General features: G+C 42.8%; 2 protein-coding genes across 2 annotated transcripts in view; both read left to right on the top strand.

Moving 5' to 3' along the window:
• Positions 1 to 3,136, top strand: part of slc12a1 (solute carrier family 12 member 1) — a gene marked incomplete at both ends in the record, with an annotated part of 28,720 nt that extends 25,584 nt beyond the window's left edge. The window contains 6 exons of the mRNA XM_083652555.1: positions 1 to 17; positions 1,175 to 1,286; positions 1,531 to 1,617; positions 1,741 to 1,876; positions 2,798 to 2,865; positions 3,001 to 3,136. The exon at positions 1 to 17 is cut by the window's left edge and continues 112 nt beyond it. Coding sequence (XP_083508681.1) covers positions 1 to 17; positions 1,175 to 1,286; positions 1,531 to 1,617; positions 1,741 to 1,876; positions 2,798 to 2,865; positions 3,001 to 3,136 — 556 coding nt within the window. The remainder of the gene's footprint in view (positions 18 to 1,174; positions 1,287 to 1,530; positions 1,618 to 1,740; positions 1,877 to 2,797; positions 2,866 to 3,000) is intronic.
• A 5,622-nt stretch (positions 3,137 to 8,758) lies between these two features.
• dut (deoxyuridine triphosphatase) lies at positions 8,759 to 14,037 on the top strand. Its single transcript, XM_083652985.1, has 6 exons — positions 8,759 to 9,087; positions 9,408 to 9,499; positions 9,625 to 9,669; positions 11,657 to 11,731; positions 13,657 to 13,727; positions 13,923 to 14,037. Exons 1-6 carry the CDS (start codon positions 8,918 to 8,920, stop codon positions 13,977 to 13,979), a joined length of 510 nt encoding a protein of 169 aa, XP_083509111.1. The 5' UTR covers positions 8,759 to 8,917; the 3' UTR covers positions 13,980 to 14,037.
• Positions 14,038 to 15,037: the final 1,000 nt, after the last annotated feature.

Here is a 15,037-nt window from a genome sequence, read left to right on the forward strand (position 1 = left end):
GTTGTTCGACGATGGAGGTGGGTTTTGATCACCCTCGTAGTCTGTCACACTATCATGTATCACGCAGCATAGAGACTGTGCCCGCAGTCTCGCTCGACAGACTATCTCCGTTACAACTTACAATACAATACAGATACAACACAGAGACACCACGTCACTTCCTCTCTGTTACTAACACAGACAACCGACAGATTCAATCAAACATTCGTTATGATAGAAAAAACATCAGCATAAGAGAACAGCACGCACAAACGTCAACGCTGAACAATTCGACTAGTTGCTGTGACACCTAAAGACATCCTTCCTATCATTTCATTTTTAAGTTAAATTGATTTCTTGACCCTTAAAACACGGTTTGGATTTAAGTCTATATCTCTGATGGTTATGGGGGGGAGGATCATCATCCCAGATCCAGGTCGCCACTAAAATTGAATCAATTGTTCCTTGGCCCAAGGCCAGTAGGTCCACCGGCTTTCATTAAAATCTATTTTTGAGATACGGAGGTTTTTAAGATATCCTGTTGACAGACAGGCAAGCAAATTAACAGCGGCAAAAAACAGAACATCCTTGGCAAGTTGGCAGAAGTAACAAATAAAGGCAGAAAACCTTTTGAATAAAACCAACACGTTTCATCTGGTTTCATATTATGATTAGGGATGTTCATCAATTATCGAAAATCGATAATTGATCGTTAAGGAATTGAATCGATCATGTGGAATTTTTATCGATTATTGTTATTAAAAAAAAAAAAAAAAAATTTGTGGACTAGGTTTGGGTGGAATTCGTTCCTCCTCACCCCACTCCATTGCACAGCCGACTAACGTGAGGTGGAGCTTCATATAGTCTCTAGTTTTCTGGCTGGGCACGGGCCTTTGTGCCAACAAAACTGTTTTAAACATGGGGAAATCACACCGGCATGCGCCGGGGACAGCAGAGTGTTGGAGAGGAGACACATTGAAATAAAGAGTTCATTGAGGAGAACACGTTGTCTTTCGTATTTTCTGCCATAAGCATTCATTTTGTAAAAAAAAAAAAAGAAAAAAAATATATATTATTAATGATCAATAATCGATAATTGATCGTTAATTTTCCCGATTTTCGATTATGGAAATTTTTCAAAATGAACATCGCTAATTATGATGAAACAAACAAACAAACAGCTTCTCTCTCTCAGGTCTGACCCTGCTGCTGCCGTACATCCTCACCACCAGGAAGAAGTGGAAGGACTGTAAACTGAGGATCTTCATCGCAGGGCTGCCCGGGCGCAGTGACCTGGACAAACAGGAGTGAGTACGAAAACAAATCAACGCATAAACGTTTTATGATCGACTCTACTAACTTTAATAGACGGACGATAAAGTGGGCCAATATATTGCCATAGTAAAATCGAAAGACCAGATATCAAATATATGAGCAGATATCAAATTCATGCTCCGCAAAAAAAACACTTGAGCTGTTAACATTGAGCTGTAAATAATTTGCAACGTCAAACTAAACGAACTCAATTAAACGAACATATCTTTCCTGCAGGATGAAGTCTCTATTGGTCAAATTCAGAATTAACTGCAGTGACATCAACGTTATTGATGACATCCATGTCAAACCCAGCGCTGACAGGTAACTATGCTAATCTCGCTCAGGTGCGACATTGACTGGTGGACGCCAGATCAGCATGTAACATGATAACAAATGAGTATTTCCCACAGTCAGCTCATGTTCTTCTGACCTGCTCTCCTCCAGCTGGAAGATGTTTGAGGACATGATAGAGCCCTTCCGTCTGCATGAGGACACTAAAGAAAGCGCTCGGGCTGAGGCCATGAAGAGGGAGTATCCCTGGAAAATCACTGACGAAGAGCTGGACACCTTCGACGAGAAGGTAAAACCACCAACCAACCCTCAGTTAAGACTTTAGTTTAGGTCATTTAGGTCAAATACTTTATTTGGATTGTCCAATGTTGATACTCAGCTTCCTATCAATGTGTCACTCAATAAAGATTAAATGACTGAGCTTCAAGAGATCATCACAATTGTGTGGAAAAGTAGTTTATAGATATTTGAGTATCTGGGCTAGGTTTAATCTTAGGGGGTGTGGTTAGTATTAATATGCTGAGGTTAGGGTTAGTTTAAAAAAAAAAGATAAGTTTAGGGTTTGGCTAAGGCCTGGGTTACAGTTACATAGTCTGTAGAAAGATTCACCAGATAAGATAGTGACAATTTGACACCTGCTAGCTAAGCATCAAAATTGTGCTATCTAAGTAAAGGATTACCAGATGTTACAGCTGATTACATGTTAGTTTGTTTGAGGGTTTAACACAGGGGTGGGCAACATTTTTTTCCTGAGGGCCATACTGACTTACATCAAGTAAGCAAAGGGCCACACATTGGAGATCATACCTGCCAACACTCATGATTTTCACGGGAGTCTCCCTATTTTTAACCCTCTCCACCGTTGTGATTGGTAATTTCTTGTTAATCTCCTGATATAATAGTGATACAAATCCAATGGCTGTAGCAGATGAGATTTATTAACATAATTCTGCCTTTTACTGATTTTTCGGGGGTTGTTTTGTTTTTCTTTGAGTATTGGCCAGAATGACATAAACATTTGGACACTTATTCAGCGGGTATCTTGCATGTTGCGTTCAGGTGCACTGTTTAAACAAAAAAAAATTTATAATAAATAAATAAATCCACCGCGGGCCGTATTTTGCCCATGTGTGGTTTAACACCATAATCAGGGTGGGATTCATTGATTGTGAAGCATCCAGTTGTTGATACAATGACTTCTGCTTTACAGACCAACCTGCAGGTGCGACTGAATGAGCTGCTTCAGGAAAACTCTAGATCTGCCAATCTAATCATTGTGTAAGTACAGGTCTCTTTGTTTTACAGATGTATTAGCATGTCCTGTATTATTATTATTATTATTATTATTATTATTATTATTATTATTATTATTATTATTGCATAATATTCTCTGTATCCCGTCACCCTCCGCAGGAGCATGCCCATCGCCCGTAAGGAGTCGGTCTCTGATCACCTCTACATGGCCTGGCTGGACGTCCTGACCAGGAACCTTCCACCCACCCTGCTCATCAGAGGAAACCACAAAAGTGTTCTGACCTTCTACTCCTGAGCGCCCCCTGGCTGAACGGCAGAGACACACGCCACTGACCTTACTAGAAAGGACACGAATGGTTGGATCATAACGATGGACTGTGCAGAACCTTGGATGACACCATTCAGTCTCCCTCTTGTTGAGGGGTTATTCATGCACCTCATTTGAAGTTCCTTTGAAAAACAAATTCTCCAGTTGCACTGGAATATACAGTATATCATTTTATGTGTCCCTCTTTTTTGAACTATTCCATTTGGAAATGCATAATAACATGACCAAAAAACAGCACTAGAAATGTGCAGGCTTACGTGACAAAGGGAAGATAAAAAAAATCGATATTTTCAGTCACAGCATACCTTGTGTTAACTATCTGCTTGAGTACTATATTTTAAAAGGTTGCGAAGAGTTGTGGTCTGGTAAAGAATTAACCTACTTTTATTATGTGGAGAGGCTGCCAGCTTGCAAACAAGTTCACCTTTTTAGGGTGAAACCATACGGCTATCCCAATGTAAATATTCAACTACTGCCATGAACTATGAACACTCTTGAGTGAGAAATAAGGCTCTATCTGAATATAGAAAACACATTTTGGACACTGAACACATGAATGTTTCCAGTTTTCTGCCAGAAGACCGCCGGAATGTGCATTTAGTGCCATAACTCAGTCCAATGAACAAAGCACAGACAGGCAGAGATACAATACTGCCTCCAATGGGTCACAGTTACACTGCAATGCCCACTGCTGCCCACTGCTGCCCACTGCTGGAACTGTACAATAAGTTAAAGTCAATAGATGAAGTTTGAATTCACCAGTGGCTCTTTTTTCTTTTGCAACACAAACACCCGCATCACCCAATAATATTATTGTTTGTTGGTGGTAGTGAAGGATTGATTTTTTTTTTATGCTTTAATATTCATTGAGTGTGTAAAATATATTGCTGTAATATAAAGCTGTTTATCTATTCCACACCAGACTGTTTGAATATTTTAAATCTTGTTTTACTTCCACATCATGCCCGTTATTTGTTTAGAGAAAATTGAAACAAGAGACTGTAGACCTGATTCTTCTGTATATTTTGGTACGGTTGGTTTGGCTCGCTGTCCTTCTTCCTAATCGAATGTATTATTGCAATTTCCTGATATGAAGAATGAATAAAATTGTGAGTTGTTCTTACTTTTGTTGTCATCATTCATTAGATAATTGGAAGTGCTAAAGCCAGACAGAAATGTTTTTGGCCTGTACTGGAGGACCGGCCAATCAATATCGTCAGGTTCGGGAAATCGCAAGTGTTTCAGGAAGTAGAAGACCTCTACATAAACATTAGGGAAAGAAAAAATGGAGATGCCATTATCTTGATGTAGATTTACAGGAATATCTGATCATTTTAGGGTAAGGCCATATTCAACTGACAAACTATGAGTAGATGTAGGCATGCTGTGGTGGTGTGTAAGAAGAGGTGAAATGTGGAAAGTATCATGCCTTCTTGCATCAAAAGATTAAAATAATTTCTTATCAATGCAGCAGGGCAAGAAGTCAAAGGCAAGACAGTGCTGATCTAACAATGGGGTAGACAGTAGCCTAAGTAAAGGACAAGATATAGAAATTCAATTGTATATGATAATACCGTCACTGAATGTGAAATTTGAATACTGATTCATTTCAGTGGAGGGCAGGTAAACCATTTGAATTCCACTGAACAGTTAGAAGTTAGTCTGGACCACTAATTAGAAAAGGTGCTCTGTAAACTTTGCAGGGCAGCAGCAGGTCGTCGATTTTGAATCCCTCGTCTACCATTACAGCCATATCTTTATCCAAAAGAGGGATAATGCCAGATTCCCTGAATAATTCCTCGTCACTGACAGAGCCGGAATACAACGAGGGAATAAACGCAGCGGGCACCGTGCGGTGACACGCCTATCAGTCCTTTCAGGGTCGTGTGGGATTTATACTGTGAAAACATCTCACTCTGTAAGAGTACAGATGATGAAGGCATCTCACATCTCATCTCTGCACAGTCAACAGGGACTTGGGTGTCAGAGGACTTGGGTGTCAGAGGACTTGGGTGTCAGAGGACTCGCCGAACACACTCGGCATCTTGGCTCTAATTGTCTCAGGAGAGACATCCATATCCCCACAGCGCCCAATAAGGTGTACAAAAGATTTACCCAAGTCCTGATGATCCTGCTGACTGTGGACCTGATGATCCTGCAGACTGTGGACCTGATGATCCTGCAGACTGTGGACCTGATGATCCTGCTGACTGTGGACCTGATGATCCTGCTGACTGTGGACCTGATGATCCTGCTGACTGTGGACCGATGGATGTTGAAGCGATCAGCCAGATGTTTCTCCTTCAGAGCCAGTGACAGATACAGCAAGAACAGGAACAGCTCATCCACCAATGGGAGGCACCGGCTCTGGTGGTGGGAGATGAGAGGGGGGGGGGGGGAGACAAGTCAGAACGTATACTTATTAGAAAGTGTCGCTCAGCACATGGTCGCAGACGAAAAAGAAAGTGTCGCTCATGGTGTTGTATTTATACTTCAGTGAATGTTCGCCTCGGTTCAATGGTCACGTGACACTCGAACGCTATAAGCAGACAGCCAAGACAAGAGGAAGGTGAAAACACCTCAGAGGCAAGATGTAACGTACTTGGCTGCAGCCGCATATAAACGACACACAACTCACCTCCTCTCTCGTTCTTTGTGATTTTCACAAAGTCATACATCAAGGACAGGCTGATAAAAATAGCGGGGACACGTTCATTCATTTCAATCGAGTGAAAAACCAAAACAAGGAAGTCAAGCGCGTGCCGTCTATATAGCCAATCAGACTTGCGCGACACATCGTGACGTAGTCAGCGACACTAGACATTTCACCAGGTAGCAGACACTGCTGCTCGCCGACACTTGAAAGTGTCGACTCAAGTCCTCATTTCTGTCGGCGACCATTTCAAAAGTGTCGGCAGACAAAGCATAAATTAGGCTTTAGTGTTAATGATAATCATTGCCTGGTCAGCATAAATATATGTACAGTGGGGCTGCACCACTGTATGTGCTTTTAATTGGATTGAATTAGCACAGACAGCAGTGTTCTCTTGGGTGCTGCTTTATCATCAAGCTGCTTGTAAAAACAAAATGATGTAGTTATGATTCAGAACTATGCCTACCAGTCGAGGAGGTGGATCAGCAGGGGTCTGGTCAGGAGAGGTGGATCAGCAGGGGCCTGGTCAGAGGAGGTGGGTCAGCAGGAGCCTGGTCAGGAGAGGAGGTGGATCAGCAGGGGCCTGGTCAGGAGAGGAGGTGGAGCAGCAGGGGCCTGGTCAGAGGAGGTGGGTCAGCAGGAGCCTGGTCAGGAGAGGAGGTGGGTCAGCAGGGGCCTGGTCAGAGGAGGTGGGTCAGCAGGAGCCTGGTCAGGAGAGGAGGTGGGTCAGCAGGGGCCTGGTCAGGAGAGGAGGTGGGTCAGCAGGGGCCTGGTCAGAGGAGGTGGGTCAGCAGGAGCCTGGTCAGGAGAGGAGGTGGAGCAGCAGGGGCCTGGTCAGGAGAGGAGGTGGGTCAGCAGGGGCCTGGTCAGGAGAGGAGGTGGGTCAGCAGGGGCCTGGTCAGGAGAGGAGGTGGATCAGCAGGGGCCTGGTCAGGAGAGGAGGTGGGTCAGCAGGAGCCTGGTCAGGAGAGGAGGTGGGTCAGTAGGGGCCTGGTCAGGAGAGGAGGTGGGTCAGCAGGGGCCTGGTCAGGAGAGGAGGTGGGTCAGCAGGGTCCTGGTCAGGAGCTGCTGTTGTGCTGAAAGTGGATGCCTGTGTGCCAGCAGGCACCATTCTCTTCATTGCAGGTTCAATCCGTTTCCAGAACTCCTCCAGATGACGGTAGCTGGCAAATCTAAATGAGTGAAAGAAAAATATGATTGCCTTTAAGAAGCATAAACCTATTATTGATGTTCACCCTGAAAGATCTTGCCACCAGGAGGCAGTGCAGGTAGTGGCCTAATGTGTAGCTCCTGTTAGAATGAATTGCAGTATAATCTGAAATGTAATCACCTGGTTTTAAAGTTTAGTCCACTATCAACTGCATCTATACTAGCCCCATAAGTGACCCTACTACTGTACTCTGTATATTATAATATACTCGTGCAGCAGTCAGGGTCACATAGCCTTCTCATAGGCAATAAGGGGGAAAGGCTGTTCAAAACACTCCTACCCGTCTCCCACGTCCGATTGCAGATCTGAAGATATGATAGTCCTACTACGGAAGCCAGTAATTTAGCCGGGGCTGTTAAAATGATACTGCTGCGTGAAACAACCGTTTAGAAGCAGTGTTTCCACAGCCTGTACTGAATTTACAACAGGGTGTGTTTGATCTCACTATCATGGTGCACTGCTTGCACGCTGCGAGCAAACACATGCAGGAGGTGGCGGCTCAGTCAGTGATCAACGCAAAGCCAGCGCACCTGGGAAGCAAAACATGTCATGAAATACTCAAACTCCCAAGGTTCCTGTCGGCACTACTAGGAAGCTATTATTATTATTAGCTATTATATAATATACGGAGTACAGTAGGGCATGGCCGGATCTACCATAGGGCAACCTGGACAGGTGCCCAGGGGCCCTCGGTGTGAAGGGGCTTGGTCAGGCTCATGTTGGGCTCCACAGAACTATGACACAAATCACAGTGGGATCAGGGAGTTATGACATCACTGATTATGTCACAGTGGGATTTTATGCTGGGGATAGATGTCACAGTAGGATTTATGACATCACTGATGATGTCACAGTGGAATTTATGACATCATGGATGATGTCACAGTGGGATTTATGACATCATGGATGATGTCACAGTGGGACAGGGACAGACAGAGCCTACTGAGAAGATAATACAATCCAGTAGATGGCGGTAATGCAACAATATTTGGATGTCAACCGCCATTAAACACTAAAGAAGAAGAAGCTGAATGGCATCAGCAGTGTATTTGTTAGCAAGAAATAAAGACACGTATGTTGCACAGGCTACGGGGTCTACATTTACCGTGCTCTTCGGTTTGTGTTGCTGCTCAACGTTTCTTAGGAAGGAAATTTCACATTCTGATGCTCACCCAAGCCAAAGGCAAGAGACTATAGGAATATGCTAGCTTTGTTAGCCAGCCTAGCATTATATATACACTTGGTTATATAACACTGATTTAACGTTACCTGTCATGTATTGGACGGATAAGCAACACAAGCGTGACTTTTGTAACAATCGGAGTGAGACGAAACAGTAACGTTATTCGATTATTTTCTCGTGCTCTCAGTCTGCAAAGCTTAGCAGAAGACTAGACTTGTTTGTAAAATTCCTTCTCGCGAGAACTGGCAGTATATACACAAAGCGCAGCGTGGTCACGACGGCGGAAGTGTTGCCATAGTTACACAGCATATGTCCTTTGCGACTTATTTAATTCATTGTTCTTTGGGGGTCCCCCAAAGATGTGTATTATCCCCCAATGGGGGATAATACACATCACATTATATTCTCATATACACATATATAATAAACTTTAGAAACAATATGATCAAACCTCCAAGTCGCGCGTTTTAGATTAAAGTAACGTGGGAGGAGCAACTCTCCAGCGCGGGTAATTCACTTCCGCAGGACAGGACACACCACCACAGGAGCGCGCCAAGCCACCAACAACAAAGAGAGTGCAATTCTGAAAGCTGAAATTATCAGCATAACGTTAAAGGCCTTTCTTGTAACTAAAATAGGTAGTATTAACCTACTCGTTTAGGGTCCGCGTACGGTTCTTCTGACTGACCACACTTTGCCAACATGCCTTCCCTAGAGGTTACAGATGCTTCTGCTGTCTCTCCGCCGAAGAGGGCGAGGGCTGAAAAGTCCCATGAAGATTTCAAACCTGTCCTCAAATTTGCTAAACTTTCCGAGCACGCCACAACGCCTACCAGAGGGTCAGCCAAAGCTGCAGGCTACGACCTGTACAGGTTGGTTATGCTTGACATGTGTTGCTCATTTCTACATGCATGCGCAAGAAGGTAGCATTAGTTTTGATCTAACGTTATGCAATTTGTTTTTTAATCAAATGTTAGCCTATGCAGTGAGTGTTAAAAATATCACTACTAGGCATCTCGATCTCGCTCGATTACTACCAAAAATTGAAACACACAGACAAACAAACAAACATTGCCCACTTGCTCCATTTTAGGATGTTCACATGAGTTGTTGTAACGTTGGTGTGATGATTCCTTTCATCCAGTGCTGATTTTTAAACTAAAGGACATTATAATTTTCTGAATTCTGACAGCGCCTATGATTACTCCATTGGTCCCATGGACAAGGCCGTTGTGAAGACAGACATCCAGATAGCAGTTCCATCTGGTTGCTATGGCAGAGTGGGTGAGTGAACAAGTCCACATTCTTCGTGCAGTTTGTCTGTGGGCTGTGAGTGTGAGTTGTGTTCAGCAGGCAGATACAAGTATTATATTTAATTTAATTTAATTGTTGTCGTTTTTCCCTCTCAGCACCGAGATCTGGACTGGCAGTAAAACACTTCATCGATGTCGGTGGTGAGTTTGTTGTGTACCGTACTCAACTTTGAGTTAATGTAAAGACTTAAAGAGCATGGTGCAGGTTAAAAAAAAATCTGAATTGACATTTTGGGCTCATGATTACAGTGAAAACACTCCAAAAAGACAAAGACCCCCCCCCCCCCCCCCACAGGCCCCCAGGGTATAAATATGGAGGAAAAGGTGGCATTTTATAAATGGGCGTGTGACATAACAACAGGAGTGACATCACAAGAGGAGAATGTTCTGCTGGGGCTGACACACACAGGGATGCAAAGTCATGGAGAGTGAAAAAAGGTGACAGATACCAGGGCAGACATAAAACCACTCAGAAATCCTCATATTTTGGGCTGAAAATTTTCACCTTAACTCATTCTCTGCCAGGGTCATTTCGGTCTGTGTGCTCCCAGTGCCAGGATTTTGAGCATATTTCCTGATCTTCCAGGACCCACAGAATATTCTGTGCTAGGAATAAAATTACACAACATATCTCACAATAAAGCAGAGACTCTCTTCTTACCCCTTGTAAAAAACTGAAACTCGACCATGTTTCCTTGTTTAGTTACAAGCAGTGGAAGTTAGCTTGTTTTCACTAAAAAATGCCCTCCTTGGAACAGAAATAGGAGAAAAAGAGGTTTTTAGTGAAGGACACCGTTTCAAGCAGAACTCTCTTTTGAGCCTTTTATTTTTTGCCTCAGTGACACATCAGACACATTATACAGTATTTGTTTTCCCAAATAAATAAATAAAAAATAAAAAATAAGAGAATGTATTTGAGGGAGCTGTGTCGGTCCATCCCGCCCAGTGAGCGGCTACAGAGAGAGAGAGAGAGAGAGTCTGGCCCCTGGGGTTTCTTGACAGATGAGGCTTGGCCGCAGTATTTATCAAAGTATGATAAATATGTGCACAAAATCAAATAAATAATTTACTTTTACAGTTGCCATGTGGATTTTTAGCTTAGCTTGATAAAAGCATAAACAAATGGAACGAATGTGGTCACACTCACACACTCTCTCTCTCACACACACACACACACAGGAATAACGAGTGCTGTAACGTTACCTGCTGTCACGTTACCTCTCATAACTAACGTTAGCACAGAAGATCACACAATAGCTACGTTAGTGCTGTAAACTTTGAAATGTTTATGTGACACATGTTTCGCCTTGGTTGCTGGGGACGGGTGTGTGACGCGGTTTGACGCGTTTGACGTATCCATGTGATTCCCCCTCCCTTGAGTGTGACAGAGCTCTCCCTTGAGAGGGAGAGCTGGCAAGAGGAAACGTGAAGCGAGTCATGCCGGCGGCATAAGTTATAAACAATGCGTGACAATTATACTCGAATGTTGTGTGTGTGATCATTTAATCTCAAACGCGATACAAAAAATAGGCTACTTTTTACCATCGTCATCGCTCTCTCCAAGTGGCACCCATTTCTCCTCCTCCGATTCATCTGTGTCAGACGGATCAGAACGCTGTGAAGGGGAGCCTTCTTCGCCCTGGCGCTCCGTCGTGGAGCAACAACAAAAACGACGGCGTCTTCCTCGCCATCGTCGCCATCCGAGAACTCTGGGTCGGACTCTGTTTCGACCACAGGCTCCACCCATAAATACTAAACTAGCGGGTTCCTTTTATCAGTTTGACCTGAAACAATGTCACAGGCTGGGAAAGTGTCTGATGTAATGTAAACAGCCAAAACATGAAAGTACGTCAGAGTACGTCTTTGGCAGAGAATGAGTTAAGGTGACTATTTTGCATCCCTGTGACATCACAAAAGGTAGTTCCATGAAATGGACCAGTGCTGGTTACAAAAACTAGTCCAAACGCAGCTATGTGTGATTGAAAAAAGTGTTTTTCCCCCAAATCCCATTGCTATATATCCCTTCCACATATTAATGCAATGTGGTCTCCAACCTGCACCATGCCCTTTAATGTTTTATTTGATGTTGTTTAACCACGATTATCCTGATTGAATTGTTTGCCCTCAGCTGGAGTTGTAGATGAGGACTACAGAGGGAATGTAGGAGTTGTGCTGTTCAACTTCAACAAGGAGGCCTTTGAAGGTGAGCTTTAGCATCAGTGACAGTAGCCCCATAACGTGATGCTGCTACTGTACTCCGATATTCTCGTACAGCAGTCAGCATCACACAGCGTTCTAATCCTCAATAGGTGGAAAACGCTGTTAAAAAAGCTCTCCTACCCGTACCCGACCTCCGATTGCAGATCCGAAGATATGATAGTAACCCTAGTGAAGCCAGTAATTTAGCCGGGGCAGTTAAAAATGATACTGCTGCGTGAAACAACCGTTTAGAAGCAGTCTTTCCACAGCCTGCGCTGAATTTACAGCAGGGTGTGTTTGATCTCACTATCATGGTGCACCGCTTGCACGCAGCGAGCAAACAACACATGTAGTCACACGAGACGGCGGCTCAATCAGCGATCAACGCAAATCCAGCGCACCTGGGAAGCAAAACATGTCATGAAATACTCAAACTCCCAAGGTTCCTGTCGGCACTAGGAAGCTTCTCCTGTCCTCAATATTCTAAACGGTTGTTTCACGCAAGCAGTATCATTTTTAACCGCCCGGTTTTTTAACAGCGTTTTCCACCAATTGAGGATTAGAACGCTGTGTGACGCCGACTGCTGTACGAGAATATCGGAGTACAGTAGCAGCATCACGTTATGGGGCTACAGTGACAGAAGCTTTTCCTCACACAGTGTAGGGATTTAGCCAGGGGCGAGGGCAAAAATGCCCCCAGGAAATCTCAGAATGCCCCTAAAAACCACGATCCAGGGGCAAAAATCCCCCCCCCCCCCCCCCCCATGATTTCTATCATTTTATTTTCATTCAATTAATTTTATTTCCATCTCTAACACACACTCAAAACCTGCAAGCTGGTTGCCAGAAGAAGATGAAGAAAACACACACAATGTGCTGTTGCCTACACTACGCATTAGCAATGTTATGCAGTAATTACTTTTTAAGTGCCCCCAAAATTTTGTAAATGCCCCACTTTTTTAAACCGTGGGGGCAAAATTTCCCCCCAAAATATTTTCAAAATTCCCTACACTGACCTCGCATGTATGTAATATTCTCCTCACATGTACATGTATGTAATATTCTCCTCACATGTACATGTATGTAATATTTCCCCCATAGTTTATTTGGGAGAAACAACTTTTACTTGTAATGATTTTAGCCATTACTTCATTTTCATACTGCCTCAGAATAAAAGCATCATCTGCAGATGTTTTGTAGAAATACGCTGAATCCCTCTGGTGGCTCTCTGCTGTCAGTGTCAACTATCAAAAGAATAAAGAAAAAATGGGGGTCAAGTGTGTACAGATTGAATACTTATTGAAGTCACTGCACTTTTGGATTTATTGACCACACATACTAAAATTGCCCACTTCATTGCCATATCCTGTCCACATCCATTGACTTCCTGAAAGGGGAGCACACATGACTTTTAAGAATTCTTAAAATAAAATATGAAAGAATAAAATATGACTATCTGCACTTCATAGTTGAGGTGAGTTGAGAATTTAAAAACGCATTTTTTTTTTTTTTTTTCTGTCCAAAAGATCTAATTTCAGCACTTCTGCACATCCAGAGTGGGAGGTGCTGGCCGTAGCAAGAAAAACCTCTAAACCTAAAGAATAAAACCTTCTCGGGGTACATACATCCATAGGAAAGGACCGCACACTCATCCAAAAACTTTGCTCGATAGATTGATCCATCTTTATTCCATCAGTTACACAACAAAACAACAACACGTTTTCCAAATGCGTCATATCAGGTTCATTTCCAATATTAGAGAAATGTATCTTGCACGCCTTTCCTATGGCTGTGTATCCTGAGAAGGTTTTTATTCTTTGTTTTGGTCCAAGATATCAACTTCTGTCATGCAAATGTCTGGAAAACAATTTGCAGTCTGTTATTAACATAGTGTTGTCTTCTCTCCACCTGTTGCTTCTTGTCTGCCAGTGAAGAAGGGTGACCGAGTGGCTCAGCTGGTGTGTGAGAGGATCTGCTACCCAGATCTAGTGGAGCTAGAGGTCAATGTTACACACACACACATACACACACACACACACACATACATACACACAAACATATTTCGCAGTCGTCGTTAGAAACATCTCACCTCAACACTACATTTGGGTTCTTATTTTTCTGTCTCATCATTATAGTCGTTCCAATAATTTATTTTCCAATAATTTATTCAACAAATCCATGGCTGTTTCTTTCAGACGCTGGATGAGACAGAGCGCGGCGCCGGGGGTTTTGGCTCGACCGGACGCAACTGAAACAACAAATATTTTTGCTACATAAGAACATAACATTGTGAAATATTCTAATTAAATTGTGATTGTTGTGTAAATAAAAGCCTGTTCTACTAATATGTACTAAGTACTGTGTTTATACCACAGTTGTCACATATCTTCGTAAAGGATTGACTATGCTTCCTGTATCTGAATCTCCATAAACTAAAAACATGTTATCTTCTGCATGTCCACATGGGGGCAGTGTAGGGCAAGGATTGACAGACTGGTGCAGTCTCACCAGTTTGTATGGCTCCATAATTGCTTTCTTTGTGTATTGTGAGTAATACTAGCTAAAACAGTGAGACGGTTTCATCTTGAATGGGACAAAAACACGTAATTTATTTATTCGTTTATTGAGCAGGGACAATGCATTGAACATTATTTCATATGACCTACAAAACAGATGTCATGCATACAGGTTTCTAGCCGAGGCTAATTTGCAACCCCTGTCCCTGGTTAGGCCTTTACTATTAAAACAAAAGTTCAAGAGAAAAATTAAAACAGTACCAAAACGTTAAAAACGAACCATATAAAACAGAATAAAATAAAAGCAAAAACACAAAACAAATAAGGATTGTTTTGCTTGTGTGTTAAATACGGTGAGTTCTGTAAGAGGGATATATACAAGATGAGGCCAGCTGCTGCCCCTACCACTGTTCAACTTTTCTTGCAAACCGATCCAATGTGGGTAAAGAGATAAGGTGACCAGATTTCTGAAATGAAAATCGGGGGCATTTCCAGTTTGGCAGTCAATATATCATTAAAATATCAAAAATATTGAAATAAAAAAGGGGGGAGGGGGGTCAATTCCAATGTCATGTATTTTAACCATGGTAACTGTTGTACTGTAATAAACTATGGTGCAGGCTGACTGATAGCCCTCCAAAATACCACATTGAGACACCAAGACCTTGAGGGATACCATTAGAAAAATTCATGCTGTGATTTGCGATCAAAAACTTTTTGACATTTGGAGATTTCTGTGAGAATTTAGTTTTTTTGGCGATTGGGTGGCGAGCACTTCTGTTCTGGAAATTGTT

The sequence above is a fragment of the Poromitra crassiceps genome (assembly GCF_964638095.1).
Source record: "Poromitra crassiceps genome assembly, chromosome: 16".
In the NCBI taxonomy this organism is placed as follows: Eukaryota; Metazoa; Chordata; class Actinopteri; order Beryciformes; family Melamphaidae; genus Poromitra; species Poromitra crassiceps.

Bases quoted from the DNA above. Each gene is read 5' to 3' on its own strand.
- dut (XM_083652985.1), top strand. From the start codon at position 8,918: ATGCCTTCCCTAGAGGTTACAGATGCTTCTGCTGTCTCTCCGCCGAAG. The intron at 9,670-11,656 runs GTGAGTTTGTTG...GTTTGCCCTCAG, and splicing joins ACACTTCATCGATGTCGGTG to CTGGAGTTGTAGATGAGGAC. The intron at 11,732-13,656 runs GTGAGCTTTAGC...CTTGTCTGCCAG, and splicing joins CAACAAGGAGGCCTTTGAAG to TGAAGAAGGGTGACCGAGTG.